This window comes from Hippocampus bargibanti, linkage group LG03 (assembly GCF_051943395.1).
Source record: "Hippocampus bargibanti isolate YZ-2025 linkage group LG03, ASM5194339v1, whole genome shotgun sequence".
Taxonomy (NCBI): Eukaryota; Metazoa; Chordata; class Actinopteri; order Syngnathiformes; family Syngnathidae; genus Hippocampus; species Hippocampus bargibanti.
In genome coordinates this window covers 9,043,246-9,069,265 of record NC_142736.1, presented here as the reverse complement: position 1 = coordinate 9,069,265, position 26,020 = coordinate 9,043,246, and the positions used below count along the sequence as shown (strand labels likewise).

Here is a 26,020-nt window from a genome sequence, read left to right as displayed (position 1 = left end):
GGCAGTGTTGCCGTGTTCATTGAACGGAAATGAGCTGGGCTTCCTCCGATGTCGCATGACAATGTGATGTGACTTTGTGATCAACGGACGCGATACAAATAGAGTTGTTTAGATTCTAAACTAGAATAAAATTAGACGTGAGCCTATCATCCCTCCCTTCACTTGATTGATACTCCGTACAACCAGTCAGATGACATGGCATTATGTATTAACAACAACAATAATAATAAAGTGGCAGGCACTAGGACCAGGCATCTCACTCAACAGGTGCACGAGAGGGGGCGGGTTTATGTTACATATATTTCACAGCATTTTCTGTTAGAGTTAGATCCACTTGTTAGCCGTTGAAATAAACACGTCTCCACAATCTGGTGACCCCCGACGTTGGAAATGTTCATGGCAACAGACGAAGATGTGTCTTCTACGGCCATGTCGCCACGACAGGCGACCCAACTCGCAGCTGCTCCCTACGCCACGAAGCTGTCCGAGTTCTGGCACAGCGACCCGGCTTCGTGGTTCCAGCATGTGGAAGCGCTTTTCCACCTACGAGGCATCACGGCGGATGAGCCGAAATATTACCTGGTCTCTCAACAAGCAGACTACTCGTCGTGTGCTGCCGCTCTCACGTGCGCCTCCACAGAGCAAGGAATTCACGTTATCGGCCTCTGAGAGAGCAGACAGGCTTCTTTCCCTTCCCGTACTCGGCGACGAACAGCAGTGGATCTCATGGACAATCTGCTGTCGCTCTTAAGTTCGGATGAGGCCGGATTCCTTTTGCCCCCATATATTCCTCGGTCAGCTACCAGCCTCAATGCGCGCCGTGCTAGCTAACTCGACGTGCTTAGCCACCGGCGACTATCAAGATTTGGCTGAGGAAGTGCTTCTGGCGAGACGGCGGTTCGCCGTGCAAAGCGTGACGGCCGAATCCCACGGTGAAGGGGCATCGAGCATTAATCCGACGTGGCAGGAATGGCATCGGAGAAGCGGCGCGGGAAGACCACCTGTTTTTTCCATCAGCGGTTTGGTGCCAAGGTTCGAGGCTACGTACCCCCCTGCCGCCACGAGGCTCTGGGAAAATCCCAACGCCGGCACCCAGTAGCAGCCGCGGGCGCCGGCAACGAAAGCGAGCTGCTTTTCATCACGGACTCCTCGTCAGGTAGACGTTATCTTGTGGACAGTGGAGCACAAGTAAGCCTGTTGATGTCCACCGACGCGGACAAGACGACAGGTGGGTGCGGGCCTCCACTGCGCGCAGCTAACGGCTCGCCCATCGCCAACTTTGGCCCCAGGGTGGTGAATGTGCGTTTCCACGGATGGGAATTCAAGTGGAACTTTATTGTTGCCTCGATCACAGTCCCGATTATCGGCGCGTATTTTCTATGTGCTCACGGACTACTTGTGGACATTGCTAACCGTCGTTTAATTGACGCCATATCGTTCGCGACTTTCCCGTGTGAGGCTGGAGGCCTCCGAGCATTAACACACGCAAATTATTTAACGTCAGGTAACGTTTACGAACGTCTTCTGACCGATTTCCCGTCGTTAACTAGCCCCGCCTTTTCAAGTCCCCTGCAAAATTTTCACCTTGACCTTCCTTCTGGGTGTTCTGGGGGGGGCTGTCTGGCGGACACTAGGACCAGGCATCTCACCCAGCAGGTGCACGGGAGGGTCGGGTTTATGTTACATATATTTCACTGCATTTTCTGTTTGAGTTAGATCCACTTGTTAGCCGTTGGAATAAACACGTCTCCACATTCAGTCGTGTGTGCTCTTTCCTCAACGGCTATAATAATAATAATAATAATAATAATAATAATAATAATAATAAATAACACATTTCATTTATAAGCGCCTTTCAAAACTCTCAAGGTCACATTACAGTCACAGGATATTTTTTTCTGCGGGTGAGTAACGGCAGCCACACGTGCCAGGGTTTACTCAACCCAGAAGTCGGGGTGTTATGACCCCCCACCCTGATATACACATTAATTACACACATTATTATTATTATAAATCCAACAGATTTACACACATATATAAACAGATAAATAAATACATACCATTAATAGAGTGAGTGAATAAAAAAATACATGGGGCGAATATATAAATAAATAAATACATACATACATAAATAAACAATATTGACTTTAAAGTCACCACCAAAATGTTCAAAACATTAACAGGCTGCCCCTGACATATAGTCGGCGGTGTTGGGGGGTCAGGTACACTTTGGTTGCTCAAACAAGCCCCTCAGCGTTGTAAAGTTAACAAATCTAGTCGTTAGTTACATCCTAATTTTTCGCTCCTTTTACACATATGTATTACAAATCTACTTGTTAGTTACATCCTAATTTTTCGCTCGTTTTACACATATGTATTAACAACATTTTGGAATGTGGGAGGAGACCGGAATACCCACAGAAACCTTACGCAGGCACAGGGAGAACATGCAAATTGGACACAGGGAGGCCGGAGCCGCAATCGAACCCTGTGCTCTTCGACTGGCTGGCACCCAGTTCAGATGGGATATTCACGTCCCGGATAACTCTTTCAATTGATCGCTTGAAGAAACTTGGAGAAAATGTTGCCTGGAAGAGATGAAGCTTTTCAAGGTGTGAAATGGAACACATTTATAACTTAATATCAATGACCAGGTCCACACAATATACAGTGATACCTTGACTTACGAACTTATTTGGTTCCCAGGCAGAGTGTGTAAGGCGAAAAGTGTATATCCCAAAAATGTATTTCCCATAGGAAACCAATAAAATGACAATAATCTGTTCCCGGGTCCCCATAAAACATAATTTTCTACTTTATATTTTTCTAAGCCTTAAAACAACAGCAAATATGCCTTATTTTATGTATAATAAATGTGCTATGGTATTATAATTAAAGAAATAAACTGTACTATATAATAAAGTCATTTTATTTACCTTTGTGATGGTCGTTGATGGCTTGATGGAATGGATAGCTTTTTGCATAAAGTGTCTCAAGGCGCTCTGAGATATACATGTTGGAAGTTGTGATATTGCTACAGCAACAGATGCAAGCAGACACACTAGAAACATCATTAATAGCTGGTTACTTTGCTTGTCTTTTCATTTCAAATTAACTGATGGCTAGTGCGGGTTATTTGTGGAGCCTGATTGATGGGAATTTTAACCTTGCAGTCTTCACTCTGCCTTTGAACTATCAAAGTTGAAAGAAATCCAAATTTCTCTGTTTTCTATCCATTTTGTCACTCTCTCTCTGTCGTCTGCCTGTCTCTTTAATGTGTAAACCACCTCCCCTCTCTTCTGCGTTCTTGACCAATCACGTGGCTTTAACCTAAGACTGGGGCCGGGGAATAGAGGACAAAAAAAATGTCGGCAGCCATTTTCTTTTTTGGAGAATGGCTTTACTCTCACTCTGTCTGTACCCCCCCCCCCCCTGCTGCATTTTTGACCAATCACGTGGCTTTAACTGACGACTGGGGAGGACCAAAACAAGCCGGTTGCCATTTTCTTTTAGGAGAACGGGCTTGTTCGCGAACGACACATCACTCATTCTGGCAGCTCTGTGTGTATCCCGAAAAATTGTTCGTAAGCCAAGGTAAAAATTTCATAAATTTAACCTTCGTAAACTGAAAAGTTCATCAACCAAGGGGTTCGTAAACTGAGGTATCACTGTATATGATCTCCAACTCCTTGTGTTGCCAGCACTGCGGTGACCAAGTGACATGCCTGCACAAACAAACAAGCAAGCACCGAGAGGACAAAAACACTAGTGCAATGTTCTATTTATTTTTTACAGAGACTTTTGGTTGGCATACAAGAATTTTTGAGGATTTGAGAGGGTGGGAGTGAATGAAGAGTGCACTGACAATAAAACTCTATTCATTTCAGTAATTAGTTGATTCTATGAAGACTTTCAAAGCACAAAATTACAGCAACATAGAAAAAAATAAATTAACACAAATCTTTTCACAAATTACTGAAAAACAGCTTTGTATACTGTAGATCAAGACTTAAAGAATAAAATCTAATAATCCAACCAAAATGTATTTTGAAAAAGACAGAAAGGGATTGCCAAATGTTGAACAATGTGAATAGTGGGAGCAGCATTAAAAGGCAGCAATCGAAGTGGGTTTAGTGAGCCATATTTGTCCTAAACATGATTCTCACAACATCTACTTGGCTCCACATTTGCAACACACAACACAGTTTGGTGACCTGATGACCCACAATTTTTTTTGTTTTTTGTTTGTTTTGTGGGTGGGGAAGAGGGTCCCATCTGTATGTATACATGTTGATTTTAGTTCCCTACTCAATTGGCCAGCAGACATATCTATTAAAATGTACAGATTTATAACAATTTCTTTCAATACACAGATTGCACTCTCTTGCGTCAGAATTTTTTAGGCAAGTGCCGGTCAGAAAAAGTGTTTTTTGTGGTCACTTGATTGGCCCAATCGCCGAAATCTACCACGAGTAGATACATTGTATCTAGGCAACAGTTTGTTGAAATACAGACAAATAAGCATGAGGTGATATGTTACTTCATAATATAATGGGAAATTAAAACAGAACAAAGGAGATTCATTCAGAATAAACATTGCTTCTTACAAAATCCTAAATGATAATATCCACGGTCGTATCTATTTAATAAATCTGTATTTGGCAAATCCACACACCAGTGCCGAACACTTTTTTTTCAAGATAATTTCTATAAAATGTCATAGATCTCTATGCAAATGTTTAAAATTACTGTGCTTGTCGACCCCAGGGTTGACAATGTACCAAAATCACACACATAGTACACTCCCAAAGAATCCGCTAACGACGGCTGTGGGGACCCTTGACCTTATTTAAAGGACAACAGACATCATTTTTTTGTTTCCTAACTGACATCAGAAAAACGTTTTATAGCATCTAAAATACCCAAAACATGCATGCTGATATTTTTAGTCAAATGCAAAACACCAATAAAAATGACTCAAAGTGTGCTAAAACTGCAACAAAATGAGCTGCGAATTGGGGATTTTGAAAAAGTCCTGCCCCCAGTTTGTGACGTCATGTCAGGAAACTCCTTCACAAACTGCGTTGTTCCAGAACCAAAACAATGGCTTCCGAGAGTTAAGATTCGGAGGAGATGCTTTCTTGCTACTCACCCAGTTATGACTATGATTCGAATAGTTCTGAAGAGGAAAGCATAAATGTTTGCAATCGATTAAAGAAGTTCTTCCGTATCAATTCGAGCCGTCTGTAGCGCCAGAAAATGCACAATATGGTGCCCAAGCTCCGTTGGAAATGGGCTGATTTGTCTGCTGGGAATTTGTGTCGACTTCTGTATGGTGTTACCGCAATTGGTAGTCTTGGTGCAACACACAATGATTCACCATCCCGTTATTTATGTGTTTTCCTTCTAATTTCGCCATCAACACGATGTTTTCAGACCAAACAAAGTACCCAAAATGCATTGTGTGTCGCTTTCTCGGTCAGGGGCGTTCCTGACGTGACGTTACATCAGGCATCGTCATCAACTCGAAAACAAGACTTCCTGAATATTCAGTGTGAGTCTTAAAACGTAAAATATAGCTATATGCGGTGGAATTATTGTAAAATGCGCTCAGTAGAAGTCATTTGAAGTCATTTTACAAATTATGGACACAACTCTTCCGGAGGTGTCGGTTGTACTTTAAGAAATCCTGACTGGGATGATGGGATGCTGCTTTTGGACGGGTCAGAGAGGAACTTTCCTAAGATTGTTTCTGCTCGAAGCCTTTTAATAATTTGATACATGCACACAATTAGACTCATGTTAAAACACTCTTATATACACTTTTCAACCTTGTATTGGACTCACGCACCTCCACAGCCAGCTCCGCCACAATAAAAAGCGATTCAGTTACAATGCTTTCCACTCTTTATTCCGTCTAATCCAAGTCAACCCGTGGCTGCTTGTTTCATACGGCAGTTGGGGTTCAAGGGGAGCCAGTGGATATATGTGCGTATTCACACACGTTTGGCATTAAACCCTGAAAGGAATTATTTTGTGACAGTCTCGAGCTATGAGCCAGCCTCAGAGAGGAATATTTACACAGTTTATCTCAAAGCGCTACGAGTGTGTGCATCCCGACTATTTTTTGGCTCCGGTCCATAAAATGTTTTAGTGCAGCATCATTTACAGTGTTGATATGTCATCTTGACACGTTTACATTGATACGACTGTCTTGATTACTCACAATTTGTATAAACCAAGGGTGTCAAACTCCTTTTTTTTTTGCCAGGGGCCATATTGTTATGGTTTCCTTTCAGGGGCTGTGATGAATTTGGGGTAGTTTTCAAATTTGAAGTAAAAAATATTGACTGTTATTGTGGTTTACATAGAACAATTTTGCTTTGGAATTTAATAAGCTTCATGGAATTTCACAAGTTTGATTTGCTTTCGCGGGCCGAATAAAATGATGTGGCGGGCCAGATTTGGCCCCCAGGCCGTGACTTCAACACGGGGTGTAAACCAATACAGTGATACTTGGCTTACAAACTTAATTGTGTGTGTAATGCGAAAATTGTGTATCCCAAAAATTAATTTTCCATAGGAAACCATTAAAATAAGAAGAATCCGTTTCCAGGGCCCCATAAAACATAATTTTCTACTTTCTAATTTTCTAAGCCTTAAAACTACACAAAATATACCTTATTTTATGTCTAATAAATGTGCTATGGTATTATAATTAAAGAAATAAACTGCATGGTATAATAAGGTGGTTTTATTTACCTTTGTGATAGTCGTCGATGGCTTGATGGAATGAAGTAGCCGGTTTCCTCAGCATTAAACACTTGATGAGGAAGGTAACCTTCTTTCACCATCTTGAGGAATGATCCCTTGTCGGTGCTTTCTCTGTGATAATTTGATCTAGTTCCTCATCAATTGTGTTCTGTTTAGCTGGGTTGATAGCTTTTTCCATCAAGTGTACAGATGGCTTGTGCGGGTTGCTTGTGGAGCCTGATTTATGGGATATTTTAACCTTGCAGTCTACAGTCTGCCTTTGAACTATCAAAGTTGAAACTCTCACTGTCGTCTGCCTGTCTCTTTAATGTTTAAACCACCTCCCCTCACTGCTGCGTTCTTGACCAACCACGTGGCTTTAACCGAAGTCTGGGGGTGGGGTATGGAGGACAAAAACAGTCGGCTGCCATTTTGTTGTTAGAACTACGGGCTCGTTCGCGAGCGACACATCACTAATTGAGGCAACTCCGTGTATCCCGAAAAAACTTTGTATGCCAAGGTGAAATTTTCATAAAGTTAACGTTCATAAACCGAAAAATGTGTAAGCCAAGGGGTTCGTAAACCGAGGTATAACTGTAGTTGAATTAAAATAGAAAGGATTAAAGGAAGAATCAATTCTGGATGCAGATGAATAAAATAGTCTGTTTGACAGCTATGCAATCATAAAACAATGCACTTGGACTGGTCAAGGGCAAGGGTATGACTCCCATTCTCAAAGCTGCTTTTACTTGGTGCATCATCAAACATAATTAAATATAGACTCTATCGTTTTTGCACCTCTTTAATTAAAGTTTCTGAGCCAGAATCGCTCTTGATGTTTTGCGCCCTTTTTTGTGTGAGGAAAAAAATGACTCACCATTGGGCTCTCGACAACAAAACACCCACACAAAAAAAATCAAATGCGTCTCATTGCAAATAGCTTCTCAGTGACATAAGACCACTTGTCAATTACTTTACCATCTATTCAGTTCTACTCTCTGTTCTTGTCAATGAGATAAAATGCCAAGCGATCACGATATTTTGTTCAGTGTAAAGGTCGGTGCTGTTGGACAGTTTGCGGCTGGATGGATACGTGGCTAGAGAAGCCCACAATGAGAAGAAAGGAGCGACAGCGCAGAGCGCCGATGCGTATGTGGAACTGTCGCGGCTTGGAATTGAAGCGGATTTACGTGGGGCTCTTTTCGTCAATGGATGCTAGAGCTTTGTGTTTGCTTTCAACATTTAGCTTGTAGCAGACATGCACATTCTACCAGGACGTCTCTGATCCACTTGTGAAAAGGACGCTTTATCCTCTCCTCTTTTATCTAGGACTGCTTCATGCAACAATGAGGGTGCAGAAAGTGCTTAACATTGAATGACTCGGTATCTTTTGTTTTGTGTCACATTATTTGTTATTTATTCATTTATTTTACTCCAAGATGGCGCGGCGAGAGTGGCTGCCTTTCCAGCAGCTTCTGTATTTTGTTTCGGCTTCTGTGAAATGTAAATTTCTCCACTGCAAGACTAATATAAGCTAATCCAATCCATAGTTGCAAGAAATGTCTGAAAAATTACTAAATATAAGGAATATATTGCTAAGTTGCCAACACCACAGACACAAGCCGTAAGCTCTTTGCACGCTATCCCATTTATGTTAGCGATCGTGTGCAGACAAAGTACAAGAAAAAAAAAACATTCGAAGCAATGCAAGTAAAATGCATTTGCATTTGCACATGGTGTCTGTGAGGGCCGGTCAGACACTGTGAATGACGAATGTGGAATCTCTTATGTCAACAGGACTTGTGAAGGAAGAGCAGCAGCATTCAGCAGCATGCCTGTAAAGCAAGGGTCGGGAACTTATGGCTCACGAGCCATATATGGCTCTTTTGATGATTGCATATGGCTCGCCGATAAAACGAAATACATATTCTGTTTTTTTTTTCGCCGTTCATTTCCCATTGGGGCTGCAATTGGCGGAAAGCGCAATTTTGATTGGATGACACTGATCCTAGGTTGGCCGAAAGCGGCATTTGGATTGGATGATACTGGCCGTCATGTTGAAACAGGTAAACGCCCCTTTAAATGAGCCCAACGAGTGCACTTCAGCTTGAATGCACCGGAGGATTTATTTGCCTTTGTGCAGAGAAAAGGTTCTGATTTTAATTTGCAATGAAACAATACCATCGATGAAACAGTCGAATGTCAGTGACATTTTAACAAGCCCCATGTTAACGTTAGCATCAACATACTTCTGCAAGAAGTAGATTGCAGATGTTGAAGCTTATGAGCCGTGTGCAGACTCGCTAGCAGTAACTTTGCCTCTGGACCGGTGTTTGCGTGTGCGCACGCGCGCGTCTGTATGTGGGCGCACGCGTGCGCGTGCGTGTGGCTCTCACTGAAAAACACTTCTAAATATTTTACTTTTATGGCTCTCTTAGTCAAAAAGGTTCCCGACCCCTGCTGTAAAGCTTCAGCCCCAATGTCCTTCTCCTAGAGGATTTCTCTCCTCCTCCTCCTTTCAACCTGTCGAGCTGTGATTTGACTGCTTTGAGTCGTGACGGTTTGTATTGCTCACTTGTCAAAGTCTACGATCACACACTGTATTTAGAAACCTAAAATTACAGAGCCCCCAAGAGGACATCGAAGGAAAAAAAAGAAACTTTGCGTGATCTCGCAATATATTGCATTCCCTCGCAAAACTTTGCATTCCCACAAAGTTTTGCGAGGGAATGCAAAAGTTTGAGAGATCTTGCAATTTTTTTTTCTTTGATGTCCCGTTAGGGGCTCCGTATAAAATAAGTATCTTCATCAGAGATTTGTTTAGTGGAATGTGGACGTTTTTGAGCAGCAGTGGTCTCATATCACAAGAAAGGTTTCACACAAACACACACACGCATGCACACACAAAGAAAGAGAGAGGGGTGGAAACAGAGAGGGAGAGCGAGACAAAGAGAGAGAGAGAGACGGAGAGGAAGAGAGAAAGAAAAACAGAGGGAAAGACAGAGAAATGGAGAAAGAGAGGGAGAAAGAAGTTAAATTGGCTACAATCCTTTAACGTGTGGTGCACAAGTGCCCGTTTTTTTCCATCCATCCATTTTCCAGACCGCTTTATCCTGATTTGGGTCGCGCAGGGTGCTTTTGTTTTTTTCATGCTTGGGTGACGACAAAGCGATGGCCGTGGCCTCTGGCAATGTTCTTTTTCTTTTCCACAAGGGGGCAACATTTCATGTTAGCACTTTGTTACAGCTGTTGTTAAAGCGCGACATAAATCAATATGTATGTATTGTATTTTGTACAGCCACCCCCATTTCAAGCTCATATCACTCCAGACCCTTATAACTTGGGAATTAACCCTTTTTTTCTGATAAAAGAAGAGAGTCTAAGGTTTCTTATGCTCAATTGAATGTTTACGTAGTCCTAAAATGCAGTACAGCGATACCTTGGCTTACGAACTTAATTGGTTCCCACACAGTGTGTAAGGCGAAAAGTGTGTATCCCAAAAAATAATTTCCAATAGGAAACCATTACAATGAGAATAATCAGTTCCCAGTTCCCATAAAACATAACTTCCTACTTTCTAATTTTCTAAGCCTTAAAACTACACAAAATATACATTTTTTCATGAATAATAAATGTGCTATGGTATTATAATTAAAGAAATAAACTGTACTTTATAATAAAGTCATTTTATTTACCTTTATGATGGTCGTTGATGGCTTGATTGAATGGAGTGGCCGGTTTCATCAGCATTAAACAATTGATAAGGAACTTAACCTTCTTCTTTCTTTCTAATTTTACTTTGTTCCTCAACAATTGTGTTCTGTTTCGCTGGGTTGATAGCTCTTTGCATCAAGTGTACAGATGACTTGTGCGGGTTATTTGTGTAGCCTGATAGATGGGAATTTTAACCTTGCAGTCTACACTCTGCCTTTGACCTATCAAATTTGAAACGACTCCAAATTTCACTGTTTTCTATCCATGTTGTCACTCTCTCACTGTCGTCTGCCTGTCTCTTTAATGTTTAAATCACCTCCCCTCACTGATGCATTCTTAACCAATCACGTGGCTTTAACCAAAGACTGGGGGCGGGGAATAGAGGACAAAAAAAAATGCCGCCTGCCGTTTTGTTTTTTTAGAGAATGACTCTCTGTCTGTAACCTCCACCCCTTCACTGCTGCGTTCTTGACCAATCACGTGGCTTTAACCGACGAATGAGGGCGGGGAAGAGAGGACCAAAACAAGCCGGCTGCCATTTTCTTGTTAGGAGAACAGGCTGTTCGCGAACGACACATCACTCATTGTGGCAGCTTGTTTATCCCGAAAAATAGTTCGTATGCCAAGGTAAAATTTTCATAAATTCAACGTTCGTACACCGAAAAGTTTGTAAGCCAAGGGGTTTGTAAAACGAGATATCACTGTATTCTGTCGGCCCTGCAATTTGATTGAAAATGACAAAAACCCTGGCACTGGAGTGGACACATTTTTTTGCACATCGTCTGGCAGTGAATGAGTGAATATGCATCAAGCACACACGCGTACACAGCAAGAGATGACAATACAATACAATACATATTGACAAGCTAATGCAAGTTGACCCACATGGACTGCCGTACTCGGATGGCATCACTACGTGGGTGGTCTTTTGGGAAGGAGGAGGCGGCCTTTGTGCAATTGCTGGAATGACCACCTCGATCCACATTCTATTCTCTCAGGAGAAGATGCGGTCGCAGTGACAGTATTTCGTTATTCATGCTTCGGTGTGCACGTCTGTGACGACAGCGTCTTTTTTCTCACGGAATTGTGTGCAGATTGTGTGCGTGTGGGCTTCCTATGGCCACAATGTACCGTATGAAATCAAACATGACCCAAATGTTCAGATGAAAATCAAAAGTGTTTCTCTACAACCTTATATGCAGCCAGAAATATAACTCCGGTAGGACTCTAGTCAATAAATATTCTCATATTATTCTCTAGCAAATATAGAAAAAGGATCAAAAAGAAGGAACAAAAAAAGACCAGCTCAGCTGGTTTTCATGCCACCACACGTGGGGCACAGGGAAAAAAGGTATGTAGTATTCCAAAGCTGTTTTTGAGTTTCCACGTAGAATAAACAACTTCCACAGTGTGAGGACCCAATGATCGGGAGACAGTCCCTCATCCTGGACTCTCTCTCGCTCACCTTGATGTCACCCAACAGCCTGCAGGAGGGAGGCTGACTGGACCAGAGCGCTCAGGTGAGGGTGAAAAATTAAATAAATAAAAACCAAGAAGCAGTATCGACTTGGACAAAAGCTTCCGTGACTGGAGTGTATGTCCTCTGAAGAGATTGGTCAAAGTGAGATTGGTCCTATGACGCGCTCTTCGCTGTTCTCTGAGCTTATATGTCCTGCAGCAGCTTGAGGGCCCTCTCGATGTTCATGCGGTGGCCCACCCTCGTGACGCCGAGGTCTATCAGGTCCTCTTTTTGTAAGGAGGGCAGGTGGGCACCCTCGATTTCATTATCTAGGAAAGCGTCTCTGTGCTCGCCAAGGTGCAGGCTCTCCAGCCAGTCGGCCACGTCATATTTGCTCCACAGCTCGACAGGTTTGGAGGCGAAGGGCTTGCCCGAGGCCACCACCGCCTGCATGAGAGTTAGCGGCGACGGGGACCGCGAGCTACCGCTGCCGCCGCACGACGAGCTCAGACTATAACCTCCGCCGCTGCCCATGGGCGGGGTGGGAAGACCGAAGACATCGGTAAGCGTGGGTGATACAGAGGGCGGCAGCGAAGAGCAGGGGGTGAGGGAGGAGGCGGAGTCTGCAGGGCTGCAGGGGTGCGCCTGAGAGGGGAGGCTGCTTGGAGGCGTGGAGGTGAGGGTGGCGATGGCAGCGGCGGCAGCAGCAGCGTTGTTGCGCATTCCTGAGTCTTCTGAGGGGGGCCTGTGGTGGCAGAGAGGAGGGGAAAGGTTACCACTATGACATTTATAGTACAAATAAAAATCTACATGAATTTCTGAACAGTACAGTACACCCGTTTCTGTCATCTTAAAACTACAGTGATACCTCGGTTTACGAACCCCTTGGCTTACGAACTTTTCAGTTTACGAATGTTAAATTTATGAACATTTTACCTTGGCATACAAACTACTTTTCGGGATACACACGGAGCGCCACAATGAGTGATGTGTCATTCACGAATTAGCCCGTTCTCCTAACAAGAAAGTGGCAGCCGACTCTTTTTGTCCTATATTCCCCGCCCCCAGTCTTCGGTTAAAGCCATGTGATTGGTCAAGAACGCAGCAGTGAGGGGGCGGGTTTGGATTGGATTGAATTTACCTTTATTAGTCTCGCAGTGGAGAACTTTACATTTCACAGCAGCAAAATTATGAAAAAAATGAAAGTAAAAAAGCAAAATACAGGAGCTGCTGGAAAGGCAGCTACTCTCGCGGCACCGTCTTGAAGTCAAAAGAACAAAAAAACTACATAACAAACAACACGACAACACAAATAACACGCAGCTGTAGCATCCATTGACGAAAAGAGATTGCCATCATCTCCTGTCCCTCATATATCCACTTCAAGTCCAACCCGCGACAGTTCCATATATGCATCGGCGCTCTGCGCTGACGCTCCTTCCTTCTTATCGCGGGCTCCTTAAGCCATGTATCCATCCAGCCGCAGACTGTCCAACAGCACCGACCTTCCGTTGAACAAAGCGGGATGTGAAGATGCTGCCCATTATAGGCGCAAAGAAGCACAATGGCCCCTGTTGTGTCCAGCGATGACAGTCGAATGGCAGCGACATTCCTCCCATTCAAAACCAGGACTGGCATATTCATGCTGCCGAAAAGGCGCAACCGCTCAGCAGTCTCCTCCTTGATGAATGCTGTGGCCAAAAATGCTGAAAAACAATCCGTATCCGTTCCACACGACGCACAACAACACAAAGTGACAAAAGAAAACACAAAAACAAGACAAAAACAAAAAAAAAGCAAGGTTCATGAGAGCACTTGCTGACGGCTGCCTACTCGGGCAGAGAGAGAGTGAGGCCATTCTCCAAAAAGAAAATGGCAGCCGACTTTTTTTTGTCCTCTATCCCCCCGCCCCAGGCTTTGGTTAAAGCCATGTGATTGGTCAAGAACGCAGCAGTGAGGGAATGTGGTTTAAACATTAAAGAGACAGGCAGATGATAGAGAGAGAGTGAGCAAATGAATACAAAACTGTGAAACTTGGACTCGTTTCAACTTTGATAGTTCAAATGCAGAGTGTAGACTGCCATGTTAAAATTCCCATCAATCATGCTCCACAAATAACCCGCACAAGCCATCTATACACTTGATCCAAAAAGCTATCAACCCAGCTAAACTGAACACAATTAATGAGGAACTAGGTAAAATGACCGCAGAGAAAGCACCTACAAGGGATCATTACTCTAGCTGGTGAAAGAAGAAGGCTACGTTCCTCATCAAGTGTTTAATGCTGATGAAACCGGCCACTCCATTCCATCAAGCCATCAACGACCATCACAAAGATAAATAAAACGACTTTATTATACAGTACAGTTTATTTCGTTAATTATAATACCATAGCATATTTATTATACATAAAATAAGGTAGATTTTGTGTAGTTTTAAGGCTTATTTAGTAGAAAATGATGTTTTATGGGGACCTGGGAATGGCTTAATCACATTTTAATGGTTTTCTATGGGAAATTAATTTTTGGGCTTTTTTTACATTTTTCGCCTGACACACTGTTTGGCAACCAATTAAGTGCTAAAGCCAAGGTATCACTGTATATATAAAGTCATTTTTGAACTACTTCTGCTGTAAGGATATGAGCAAATCGTAATAGCTTGTTCGACTAGTGATGCCTGGCTATAGACCAGTGGTTCTTAAACTGGGTTCGATCGAACCCAAGGGGTTCAGTGGTCTCAGGGTCTCAGGGGTTCGGTGGATTCTCCGCTGCAGAGGTCCACCCCTCATTCTAGTCGGCAGTTAGTGGGCACAGTCATTGAAAGAAGGGTTTGGTGAATGAGCATATGAAACTGGGGGGGTTCGGTGCCTCCAACAAAGATTAAGAACCACTGCTATAGACCAAAAGGAGAATGCGCGGCTGTCAGTCAGTTGTACGAGAGTATGCAAATTGCCAAACGTTTGGCAATTTGCATACTCGGCACCGGCAGCCAATCAGAGGCCTGTTTCGTGCTTCGGACTACACCGTGACTGAAAAGTGTACTTGGGAGTTTTGAAAGGCGCTTAGAAAGAGTAGTCTATGTGGCTTTGAGCAAACAATGCAACACAAACATTGCGCAACATGACGACAAACGACAACTGGAGCAAAATCTTCAGCAAGGGATATTTACCATAAATTAAGCATGGGCGCATTTGTGGAAGGTACTTCCTTAATTAAAAAAAAAAAAAACATTTATACTTGCCGCAACAATGGGGTTTTTTTCTGCGATTAGTCGGCTTATTGTGTTTCAAGTTGTGAAAAATGGGGCAGGCAACTTTATGGCGGGGCAGGCAACTTTTCAGAGTTTTCTGCCTGGGTGTCCGCTAACTTTTTGCCATGAATTTCAGACACTGGTATATTTATTGAGAAATATATTGAGGATTCTTGCAACTTATGTTCATGTATAATCGCATATGTTGCACAACACTTTATTAGGTCCATTTTTTGCCATTACCTGAGTTTACTCTGACTGGCAGACGAGACAAACGAAATTTGAAAATATCATCATGAAAAAAAGTTCTATTCCCATTCCGTATGAAAGTGATACTTTGCGAAATAAATAATAAATAATAATATATAAATAATAATAAATATATATAATATATAATATATATATATAATGTAAATTTCTCCACTGTGAGACTAATAAAGGCAAATCCAATCCAATCCAATCCAATATTGTTGAGTATATATATTGATCAGTATATAATAATAATAATAATAATAATAATAATAATAATAATAATAATAATAATAATAATATAAATAAATAACGGTAAATAACGGTTTCATCAGCATTAAACACTTGATGAGGAATGTAGCCTTCTTCTTTCATCATCTTGAGGAATGATCCCTTGGAGGTGCTATCTCTGCGATAATTGTACCTTTTTCCTCATCAATTGTGTTCTGTTTAGCTGGGTTGATAGTTTTTTGCATCAAGTGTACAGATGGCTTGTGCGGTTTATTTGTGGAGCCTGATTGATGGGATATTTTAACCTACCAGTCTACACTCTGCTTCTGAATAATCAAAGTTGAAATGAGTCAAAATTTCACTGTTTTCTATCGATTTTCTCACCATTTCACTTTTGTTTTTTGTTTAGAGCAGTGTTTTTCAACCTTTTTCAAGCCTAGGCACATTTCTTCCGTTGAAATTATCTTGGGGCACACCCACAGCTGAAAATGTGGGGGAAAAAGTATTAACTGTTAATGTATGCTTTTTTTCCACATGTTTTTATTATATTATTAATAATTAACAATATACCAGCCACAGCATACACAAAACACATAATGTGCAACACAGTATGACAGGTCATAACATATAGTTAATAACAATTAAATAAAAAAAATATATATAACAATATATTATATTGGTAATACAGTAAAGTCTCGTTATATCGATAACGGATATATCGATAGTCCCGGTTATATCGATACTATTTCTATGCACGCACGGAGAAAATTACATGCAAACAGGGTCGGATATATCGATAGTCCCGGTTATATCGATATTTTTTCGGACGCCCTTGAATATCGATATAACGAGACTTTACTGTATTAGCTTTTTTTAAACGTTGAAGAATGATGTTATATTATAACATAGGATTTAACTAAACACCAAGAAAAAAATATTTTATAATCTTTCATATTCATATTTAGTCAGTGTGAAACCTGGTCCTGTTTGGACGAACAGAGAGCTGATATCCTGGCCGGGAATGAAAGACACACACGAAGCTCTTCCTCCACAGCTTTCAGTCTTTCCCTGTCTTTTGTTTTTACTGCAGACAGGCTTGAAAAGCTCACCTCACACAGATATGTTGTGCAAAATGGGAGCAATGTGAAAATAGCTTTGTTAGCCAGCATGGAGACCTCCTTGGCAGCTGCCAACCAAAAACTGTCCAAAGGTAGATCAGCAAAGGTTAGCTTGAGGCCAAGATCTTGTCTCAGTTCAGTTAGTTCCTCCTGCTCCTGTAAAGACATGTTTATTCCAGCAGCTGATGCTGGGCTGAATGGGTCCCTAACCCAGCCAAGGTGCTCCGTGGAGGCTGAAGAGAAATAAAATGTCATCTTCTCCTCAAGAATATTCAGATGTTTCACTATTAACTCACACAGTGCAGTAGTATTGACATCTTGCCATTTATTGGTGAGTGGGAACATTTCAAGATTGCCCCTTTCCACATGTTGCTGCCAGAGGTTCACCTTTGAAAGAAAACCATTTATTTTATCTGAACTTGTACGCAGATTTTCATTTCGACCTTGCATTCGTGTGTTCAGTTCATTGAGATGATGAAAAATATCTGCAAGGAAAATTGCCTGTTTCCCCGTTTGTTCACGCAGGCGAACAAAGTATTTCACATTTTTATTTTGGACTGAGGGGTCTTTCGTTTGGAGATGGCGTTTAAGCTTACTTGGGACCGTAGCGCTGTTGGAGACCTTTTCACCACAGACCAAGCACAATGTAAAAGTAAATCCAAATGAAACATAGCTTTCGTTGTATTGCCTTACGCTAGAAACTTTGCTCAACGTCACTGTCTTTGCTTTTTTTGACCTCCATCCATACTAGGGCCTTCATTTCTGAGTCAGCATTTTTCCTCTTCAAAAACCTCTCCATCACTTTCACCGTTGTCCCGCGAGCCACAATCTGCACTTGCCGCGCTATCCATGTGTCACTAATTCGCTTGTCTCAAAGCGAATTAGTGACGCACAACTACCCGCTGTTGCCACCTGCTGGTATGGCAGAGTACTACATGATTACTCTGCCACGCGCTAGACTGCACAGGCACACAAATCGGATAATTTCCCGCGGCACACCTGACAATATCTTTCGGCACAGTGGTGTGCCGCAGCACTCTGGATGAAAAACACTGGTTTAGAACTCTGTTGTCTCTCTTTCGTGTGTGTGTGTGTGTGTGTGTGTGTTTTCTCACGCTCTCTCTGTCGTCTGCCTGTCTCTTTAATGTTTAACCCTCCCCCCACCTCACTGCTGCGTTCTTGACCAATCACGTGGCTTTAACTGAAGACCCCATTAACATTAAACATTAAAGAGACAGGCAGACAGAGAGAGAGTGAGAAAACACACACACACACACACACACACACACACACACACACACACACACACACACACGCGCGCACACACACACACACGCGCGCACACACACACACACACACACACACACGAAAGAGAGGACAGAGCTTGAAACAAAAACAAACAAAACTGAGTAAAATGGTGAGAAAATGGATAGAAAACAGTGAAATTTGGACCCATTTAAACTTTGATAGTTCAAAAGCAGAGTGTAGACTGGAAGATTACATATCCCATCAATCAGGCTCCACAAATAAACCGCACAAGTCATCTGTACACTTGATGCAAAAAAGCTATCTACCCAGGTAAACAGATCACAATTGATGAAGAACTAGATACAATTATCACAGAGAAAGCACCTACAAGGGATCATTCCTCAAGATGGTGAAAGAAGCCGATGTTCCTCATCAAGTGTTTAATGCTGAGGAAAGCGGACACTCCATTCCATCAAGCCATTAACAACCATCACAAAGGTAAATAAAATGACTTTATTGTACAGTTTATTTCTTTAATCATAATACTATAGCACATTTATTATACATAAAATAAGGTATATTTTGTGTAGTTTTAAGGCTGAGAAAATTAGAAAGTAGAAAATTGTTTTATGGGGACCTGGGAACGGATTATTCTCATTTTAATGTTTTGCTATGGGAAACTAATTTTTGGGATACACAGTTTTCGCCTTACACACTGTCTGGGAACCAATTAAGTTCGTAAGGCAAGGTCCCACTGTATTTGAACAGTTGTTGAACTATTACAGTGATGAAGTAGACAACCTACCAAATAAGCACTTTTTTTTCTTTTTTAGTACTGATCTCTACCAAAGCAGTTTTCTAGTTCTCCCGTTTTAAGTTTTAAAATCAAAAGCACAAAAGGATGACCAATTCACTAAAATGATCAGGGTGATAGATTTCTTCAATGTAAGTGAGGAATATTGTATGTTTGTTTTTCTTCCAAGAGCATTTCCAATTTCATTGTAAATGCTGTTGATATGTTTGTCTATAACTGCTATCCCATAGTTGACCGGCAGATGGCTGTGGCTTATTTTTCTTGACATTACGTTTGGTTGCTGTCACTTCTGGGACAGGTTTTACTTTCCGCACTTCTTTAAGTTTAATTTTACTGAGAAGACGGTGAGAATGGACATGCTTTATCGCTGTACTGTTTAGAAAGGAAAAGATAAAAACTTCCAATTAGCAGCGAAAGCGGGCAAAGTGGTTTGTACGATTTTATGGAATACGTTTTATTTCTCTCATGATCTGGTTGGCGACCAACGGGTGGCGCTGTCGGCCCCGCCTGCACCTGCACAGGTGCTGGTCGTCCCAATCAGTGGCGGACTGCCACGTTTGGATTGGCGACCAACGGGTAGCGCTGCCAGCCCTGCCTGCTGCCTCGCAGGTGCTGGTCGTTCCCAATCAGTGACAGTTAAAAAGACTCCCGGCACGACCATTCGGTGTCAGGTCATTGTATGCTTTGTATGCAATTGTATGCATTGTGCATTGTGTATGCATTGTATGCTGTGCATGTGTTTGTTTCATCTTGGCAGATTTTTACTCTTGGGTTTTCCTTTGATACTTTGTATTTTTCTGTTCAGATGATTTTAATGTTTTTGATTTTTGTTCCTGTTGACTTTATTTTAATACAATTTCTCAAATACAACCTGCTGCTCCCCCCTGCCTCCTTTTTGGGATCCACAACTGCCATCAGCACCTTGCAAACCGTGACAATTTCATTGATGTAAAGTCCAAATGTTTATGTGTAAATAATAGCAATATTTTTATACTTGTTTGTAGTTCTACGGTGGCGTCGTTGGTGATTCGTCGTGCAAGTGAAATCACATTAAAGAATTAACCATCAGTATAAAGAACCCGGAGTCCTCATGTTTCAAATGGAATCACATTCATCATTTCAAAGTCCAGCGCTATTTGAAGCACTAATCCCTCGATTAAATCCAGCAGTCAGTCAAACTTATTTCATTAGTGCGCCAAAGGGTTAGAGTGACTCAACATGCAATTTAGGGATCTTAGTAAATATGTGTCCTAACAATGTCCAACTTTGAAAAGAGAGCCACATGGAGAGCATGAAAAAGGCCCCTTTTGACCTTGACACAGTCACCTCCCTCCTTTTTTGTTTTGATTACCAACAGCTTGCTACAGCTACCCTAGATATGGTGCTTCCCTGATTGGAACATATGGAACAGCCTGAAGGGAAGTGAAGCGCCCTTAGGGTCATTCTGCCAAAATGGAACTGAAGTGTTTGGTCATTTCCAGGACGAAGTTGGGCAGTTTTCACCACCGGCTTCTCCATGGGAAACCGTGTAGGATGGATGAAATGGAGACAGCCGACAATGGATTGGATTGGCCTTTATTAGTCTCACAGTGGAGAAATTTACATTTACATTGAAGACATTAGATGTGTGATGAACATCATGTATGAACACACATGCACACACTCATGTAATTGGATGCCCAGAAGAACATGATGCATTAATGAACTGACCAGTCTCTGCCATCTGTCTGCCTTCTGTTTTGTAGAATCCCGTAACGTCATAACAAACCGTAATGTAAAAGCGACCCATAATATCCACCACCATGATGATCCACTGGTGGAAAGACGCTTTGATCCTCTCCTCTTTCATCTAGAACTGCTTCATGTCATCACAAAGAGGGTACAGCAAGTCCTGAAGAATGAATGTCTCTCTGTGTCTTTGTTTTGTCATATTGTCTCTATGCTGTCATATTATTTGTTATTTAGTTTTTTTTTGTTATTTTGACTTCAAGACGGCGCCGCGAGAGTGGCTGCCTTTCCAGCAGCTCATGTATTTTGTTTTTCTACTTTCATTCCTTTCATCACTTTGCTGCTGTGAAATGTAAATTTCTCCACTGTGAGACTAATAAAGGCATATCCAATCCAATCCAATATAATGTCTTTTTTATGTGATTAAGACCAATGTGTAATAACTGACCCATCACGTAATAAAAGTCCTGAACATGAACCATAAAAAGCACCACTGTAAATGTAATAACCAAGCCCATAATTTATGAATAAACTACCATCACTATATGTATGTTTTTAAATATAATTATGAAAATGCATGACCACTTCAGCACTGTTTCCTTGTCTCTATTTGTGCTATTTGCTTGTTTAACTTAATGCTTAGAAACATTACGTCCAAGGTTACCTTTGGTCCTTTTGTAACCTTGATGGACAGAAAAAAATCCATCCAACCCAATCCAAGCCCATTATTAAATCACCATGGTGGGGTGAGGTTTAATTTGGATCTTTATTACAACAGACTTCTTAGACCACATCGGCTTAGTTAAGCTGATGAGGTGATACCAGAGCAAATGGGGCAATCAGGCCTGTCGTAGACCCCATAATCAGGCAGGACAATAGAGGTAATCAGCCAGGACAATAAAACTAATCAGTGTAGCCTCAGGTAATAGTCCTCTGCCCCCCCCCCCCCCCAGCGAAACATCTGACACCTTCAAAGAAGTACAGATGATGGCTGAAGAAACCTTTTCATCTTGATGGACAGAATTTCCAACTTTGTTCCCACTTTATTTTGACATTGTCTGAAAGGCGAAGGTGCAGATGACAGAACTAGAGATCATGCCAACTATCAATGTAAACAGACAAATACCGTACATGGGGTACGGGAGATCGAGACAGAGAGAAAGAGGGAGTGAGAGAGAGAAAGAGAGAGAGCAAGAGATAGAGAGAGCAAAAGAGAGACAGAAGAGAGAGAGAGAGAGAGAGAGAGAGAGAGAGAGAGAGAGAGAGAGAGAGAGAGAGAGAGAGAGAGAGAGAGAGAGAGAGAGAGAGAGAGAGAGAGAGAGAGAGAGAGCAAGAGAGAGAGAGAGAGAGAGAGAGAGAGAGAGAGAGAGAGAGAGAGAGAGAGAGAGAGAGAGAGAGAGAGAGAGAGAGAGAGAGAGAGAGCAAGAGACAGAGAGACGTGAGAGAATATTCAAACATTAAAAGTTAAATGAAGTGATATTTGCAAATTATTCCGTTATGGGCTCAGTTATTACATTGGAAATATTTATTTATTTCTATATATTTTTTACATTCTTGGCTAAGTGTTATTACATATTAGGGTCAGACCTTTTATCCCGGTATTGGTCACTTTTTCTGTTATGGGCCTATTACAGTTAAAAAAAAGGGTACTTCTATTTTGGTTTGGCTTGTTATTAATACTGTACATTATGATGTTCTACATTTCACTGACCCTGCTCCCTTTATTTTTTTCTCTTCTGGAACAAGTTGCATTGAACTTCTGAATCCGCCAAAAAGGGTACTGAGACTTATATTACTATTTATTAAACCTCTTTTTGTTCCAAGGAAGCTCTGTAGAGTACAGTGAGACCTCAGCTTACGAACACCTTACCTTACGAACTTTTCGGTTTACGAACGTCAAATTTATGAAAATTAAACCTTGAAATACGCACTACTTTTCGCGATACACACTCACCACGGCTGGCGGGGAGCTTTTTGCAGATAATTTTAATATTAGGAAATGAATGCAAGATGATCCCCTAATAATCACCATCGAGGAGAAGAAGGAGATAATTGAGAAACATGAACGAGGTTTGCGTTTGTGGCGTCATATGTGCACACCGCGGCTGTCATGTGAGTCTCAGCCTGAAACATCTCTCACGCTGTGTGTCACTTCCCTGACAGTAACTTTCTACGACCATACTACAAATAAAGAGCCCGTTACCGTCCACCATTGCTACCATCCATCGCCTAAAAGCTTTACACAAAGGCGTTATTTAGTCGATGCTTTCACATGACTAATGACATCGAAATTGTCACGTGCGAGTTCACAGGTGGGGCGGGGCCGCCGCTCGCGACCTCCGCGAGCCGAAGAAGACACTTCAATTTTATTTCATTTCAACGAGTCGCTGTCACCTCACCAGTGACATTATTACGACACCTCGCTGTGTCTTGTGCTGGCAGGTCCAAGAGTTTGCTTTGTCCGAGGTGATTGTTAGCCGCGATCAAGTAAGTTTGGTCCTTTCCGGGATCGCGAATGTGCGTGGTGTGCGTGTTCCCCTCATCACCAATACTGGGACATTTCAACGAGTCGCTGTCACCTCACTAGTGACATGATTACGACGCCTCGCTGTGTCTTCTTTTGGCAAGTTCAAGAGTTTGCTTTGCCGAGGTGATTGTTAGCAACGATGGCATAAGTTTGGTGCTTTCTGGGATCGCGAATGTGCTGGACGGATCTCCCCGCCCGCCTTCTTTTGTCGCGTTTTATTCCGCGTCATCTCTGCCAGCACCTACGGGACTCGAAGTGGATGCAGATGACATCGAGGAGCTTGTTGCTGACCATAATGAGGTCCTCAACACAGAGGATTTGATTTGCCTTTGTGAGGACAAGCAGAAGCAGGCCATCCAGGAGTTGATGTGCAGGCTCTTATTGAACAGTTCCATCTGAAAAGGCTATGCGAATCATTAACATGATGAATGATAATGTGATGCCTCAGTTTCGTAAAATTTTACAAGTCAGAAGGCAACAGGTGTCAATTAAGGGCCATCAACAACCATCACAAATGTAAATAAAGTTTACATTTAAGTTTAAATTAAATAAAATTTAAAGTTTAAATTATTATACAGTGCAGTGTATTTCCTTCATTACAGTACAATAACACATTTATTATACATAGAATAAGGTATGTTGTGTGTAGTTTTAAGGCTTATTTAGTTGAAAATTATACTTTATGGAGACCTGGGAACGGATTATTCTCATTTTAATGGTTTCCTATGGGTAATTGTTTTTGGAATACACACTTTTCGCCTTACACACTCTGTCTGGGAACCAATCAAGTTCGTAAGCCAAGGTCTCACTGTATTTGCATGAGCAGAGTGCCTCATTTTGCTTTTCTGACCTTGTTAACATTTCTTGTACCAAAAATTCACATGCAAAGGTGGGTGGTACACGCCATGCAATCGAACCACTAAATTTAATAGCATTTCTCTTTTCTCTTTGCCAGCACTGCTATCAATCATGAATATGGATTGGATTGGATTTGCCTTTATGGAATAGTAACAAAGAAACTAAAGATGTGTAGGTATCAGTCGCAGCAAGACGGAACATATGTATTGTGTGAATATGAGGGGAGTGCAAGAGTGATGCTACAGGGAGAAGATGAAGAAGATGTCCACGGCTGGAGAAAAATGTCAGGTGTGATGTGTGAGAGAAGGGTTTCAGCTAGGATGAAAAGAAAAGTGTATAAAACGGTGGTGAGACCAGCCATGATGTTTGGACTGGAGACAATGCCACTGAAGAAAAGGCAGGAAGCAGAGCTGGATGTAGCATAGCTGAAGATGTTCAGGTTTTCTTTGGGAGTGACCAGGTTGGATAGGATCAGGAATGAGTACATTAGAGGGACAACTCATATTAGAGGCTTTGAAGAGAAAGTAAGAGAGGCCAGACTGAGATGGGAGAGTGACTATATCGGAAGAAGGATGCTGAGCCTTGAACTGCCAGGCAGGAGACCGAGAGGAAGACTGAAGAGGAGGTTTATGGATGTTGTTAAAGAGGACATGAAGGTAGCTGGTGTGAGAGAACAAAACCGGGTTAGATGGAGGACATTGATTCGCTGTGGCAACCCCTGAAGGGAAAAGCCGAAAGGAAAAGAAGAAGAACAAACATGTAGAATCAGACTTAACTCAGAATTATTGAGTGACTGACCAATTTTGCTGTCAACTACACCAATGTGCCTTCTTCTGTACTCCAACTTCAGTGTGAAGTATCGGTGAAAAATGTTGAAATCAACCCCAATCCTACACGATTTCCAAAAAATGTCAACAGCTAGTGTTCCTATGTATAACTGACATCTGTCAGCATGAACGGACTGTGTTAGGAAGAGCTTAGCACTGATGGGAAATTGTGATTTGCTGTCCACCAATCCATCCATTATCCGTACTGCTCATTCCCAATTCCGGTCACGGGCGGTACTGGAGCCTAACCCAGCTGTCTTCGGGCACCAGGCGGGGGACACCCTAAATTTGGTCTCACACTCACACTTAAAGGACAACCGACGCCTCCAGACAAGTTGTGTCCATACACCTGTGTTCCATACCGCTTATTCCTCATTATGGTCACGGGGGGTGCTGGAGCCTATCTCAGCTGTCTTCGGGCACAAGGCGGGGGCACCCTGAATTGGTTGCCAGCCAATCGCAGGGCACACAGAGACGTACAACAGTCACTCTCACACACACCGAGGGACAATTTGGAGTGGTCAATCTGCCTGCCATGCATGTTTTTGGAGTGTGGAGTGTTATTTTTTTACTTTTTTTTTTTCAAGATGGCGGCGCGTGCACACGCAGCGGCTCCTCTCTCTCCCAGCAAATTGTTTTTTTCGTGTTTATTATGTTTGTCTCACTAGTGTAAATGTCCGTCTCCGTTTGCCTCGCTACACCCGAGGCGTACCTACTCCCGTGAGGTTCTGCTCAACATCGGCAGTTCATTTTTAAAACCAAAACCAGCTGAAGCAGAAGTGCTACGCAAGCATGGATTGCTCAGGGAGTCGGCTTGTCCATTGACACCCACTCTTCCACCGACCCCCACTCCTGCACCCAACCCAGAGTGGAGGCGCCACAAGCGCTGTATGAGGAAACAGAAGAGGGCATGGAGGTATCCGCATTAGGCTCGCGGCTAGCCCCCACCGGCCGTCCATTCCTACCATCACGCTGGCTAACGTGCGCTCGCTGGACAATAAAATGGACTACATCAGACTTATCCGCTCAACTTCCAAGACCGTGGGTGAGTGTTGTGCCCTTGTGATTGTGGAAACATGGCTGACCGACAGCATACCGGACAGTGCCATCCAGCTACCCCAGCTAACGAGCTTCCGGGCAGACAGAGCGCTCGTCGAGGGGGGGGGGGGGAACTCGCGGCGGGGGACTTTGTGTTTACATCAGTGATGCCTGGTGCCGCAACGCTGCTGTGGTATGCAAACACTG

The 26,020-nt window shown here is 42.5% G+C and overlaps 1 protein-coding gene across 1 annotated transcript in view; it reads right to left on the bottom strand.

Moving 5' to 3' along the window:
• Positions 1–3,765: 3,765 nt before the first annotated feature.
• LOC148900227 (SH3 and multiple ankyrin repeat domains protein 2-like) overlaps positions 3,766–26,020 on the bottom strand; it is a 281,991-nt gene continuing 259,736 nt past the window's right edge. Inside the window, exon 17 of the mRNA XM_088993047.1 lies at positions 3,766–12,671. Within this exon, the coding sequence (XP_088849173.1) occupies positions 12,131–12,671 (541 nt within the window). The 3' untranslated portion in view covers positions 3,766–12,130. The remainder of the gene's footprint in view (positions 12,672–26,020) is intronic.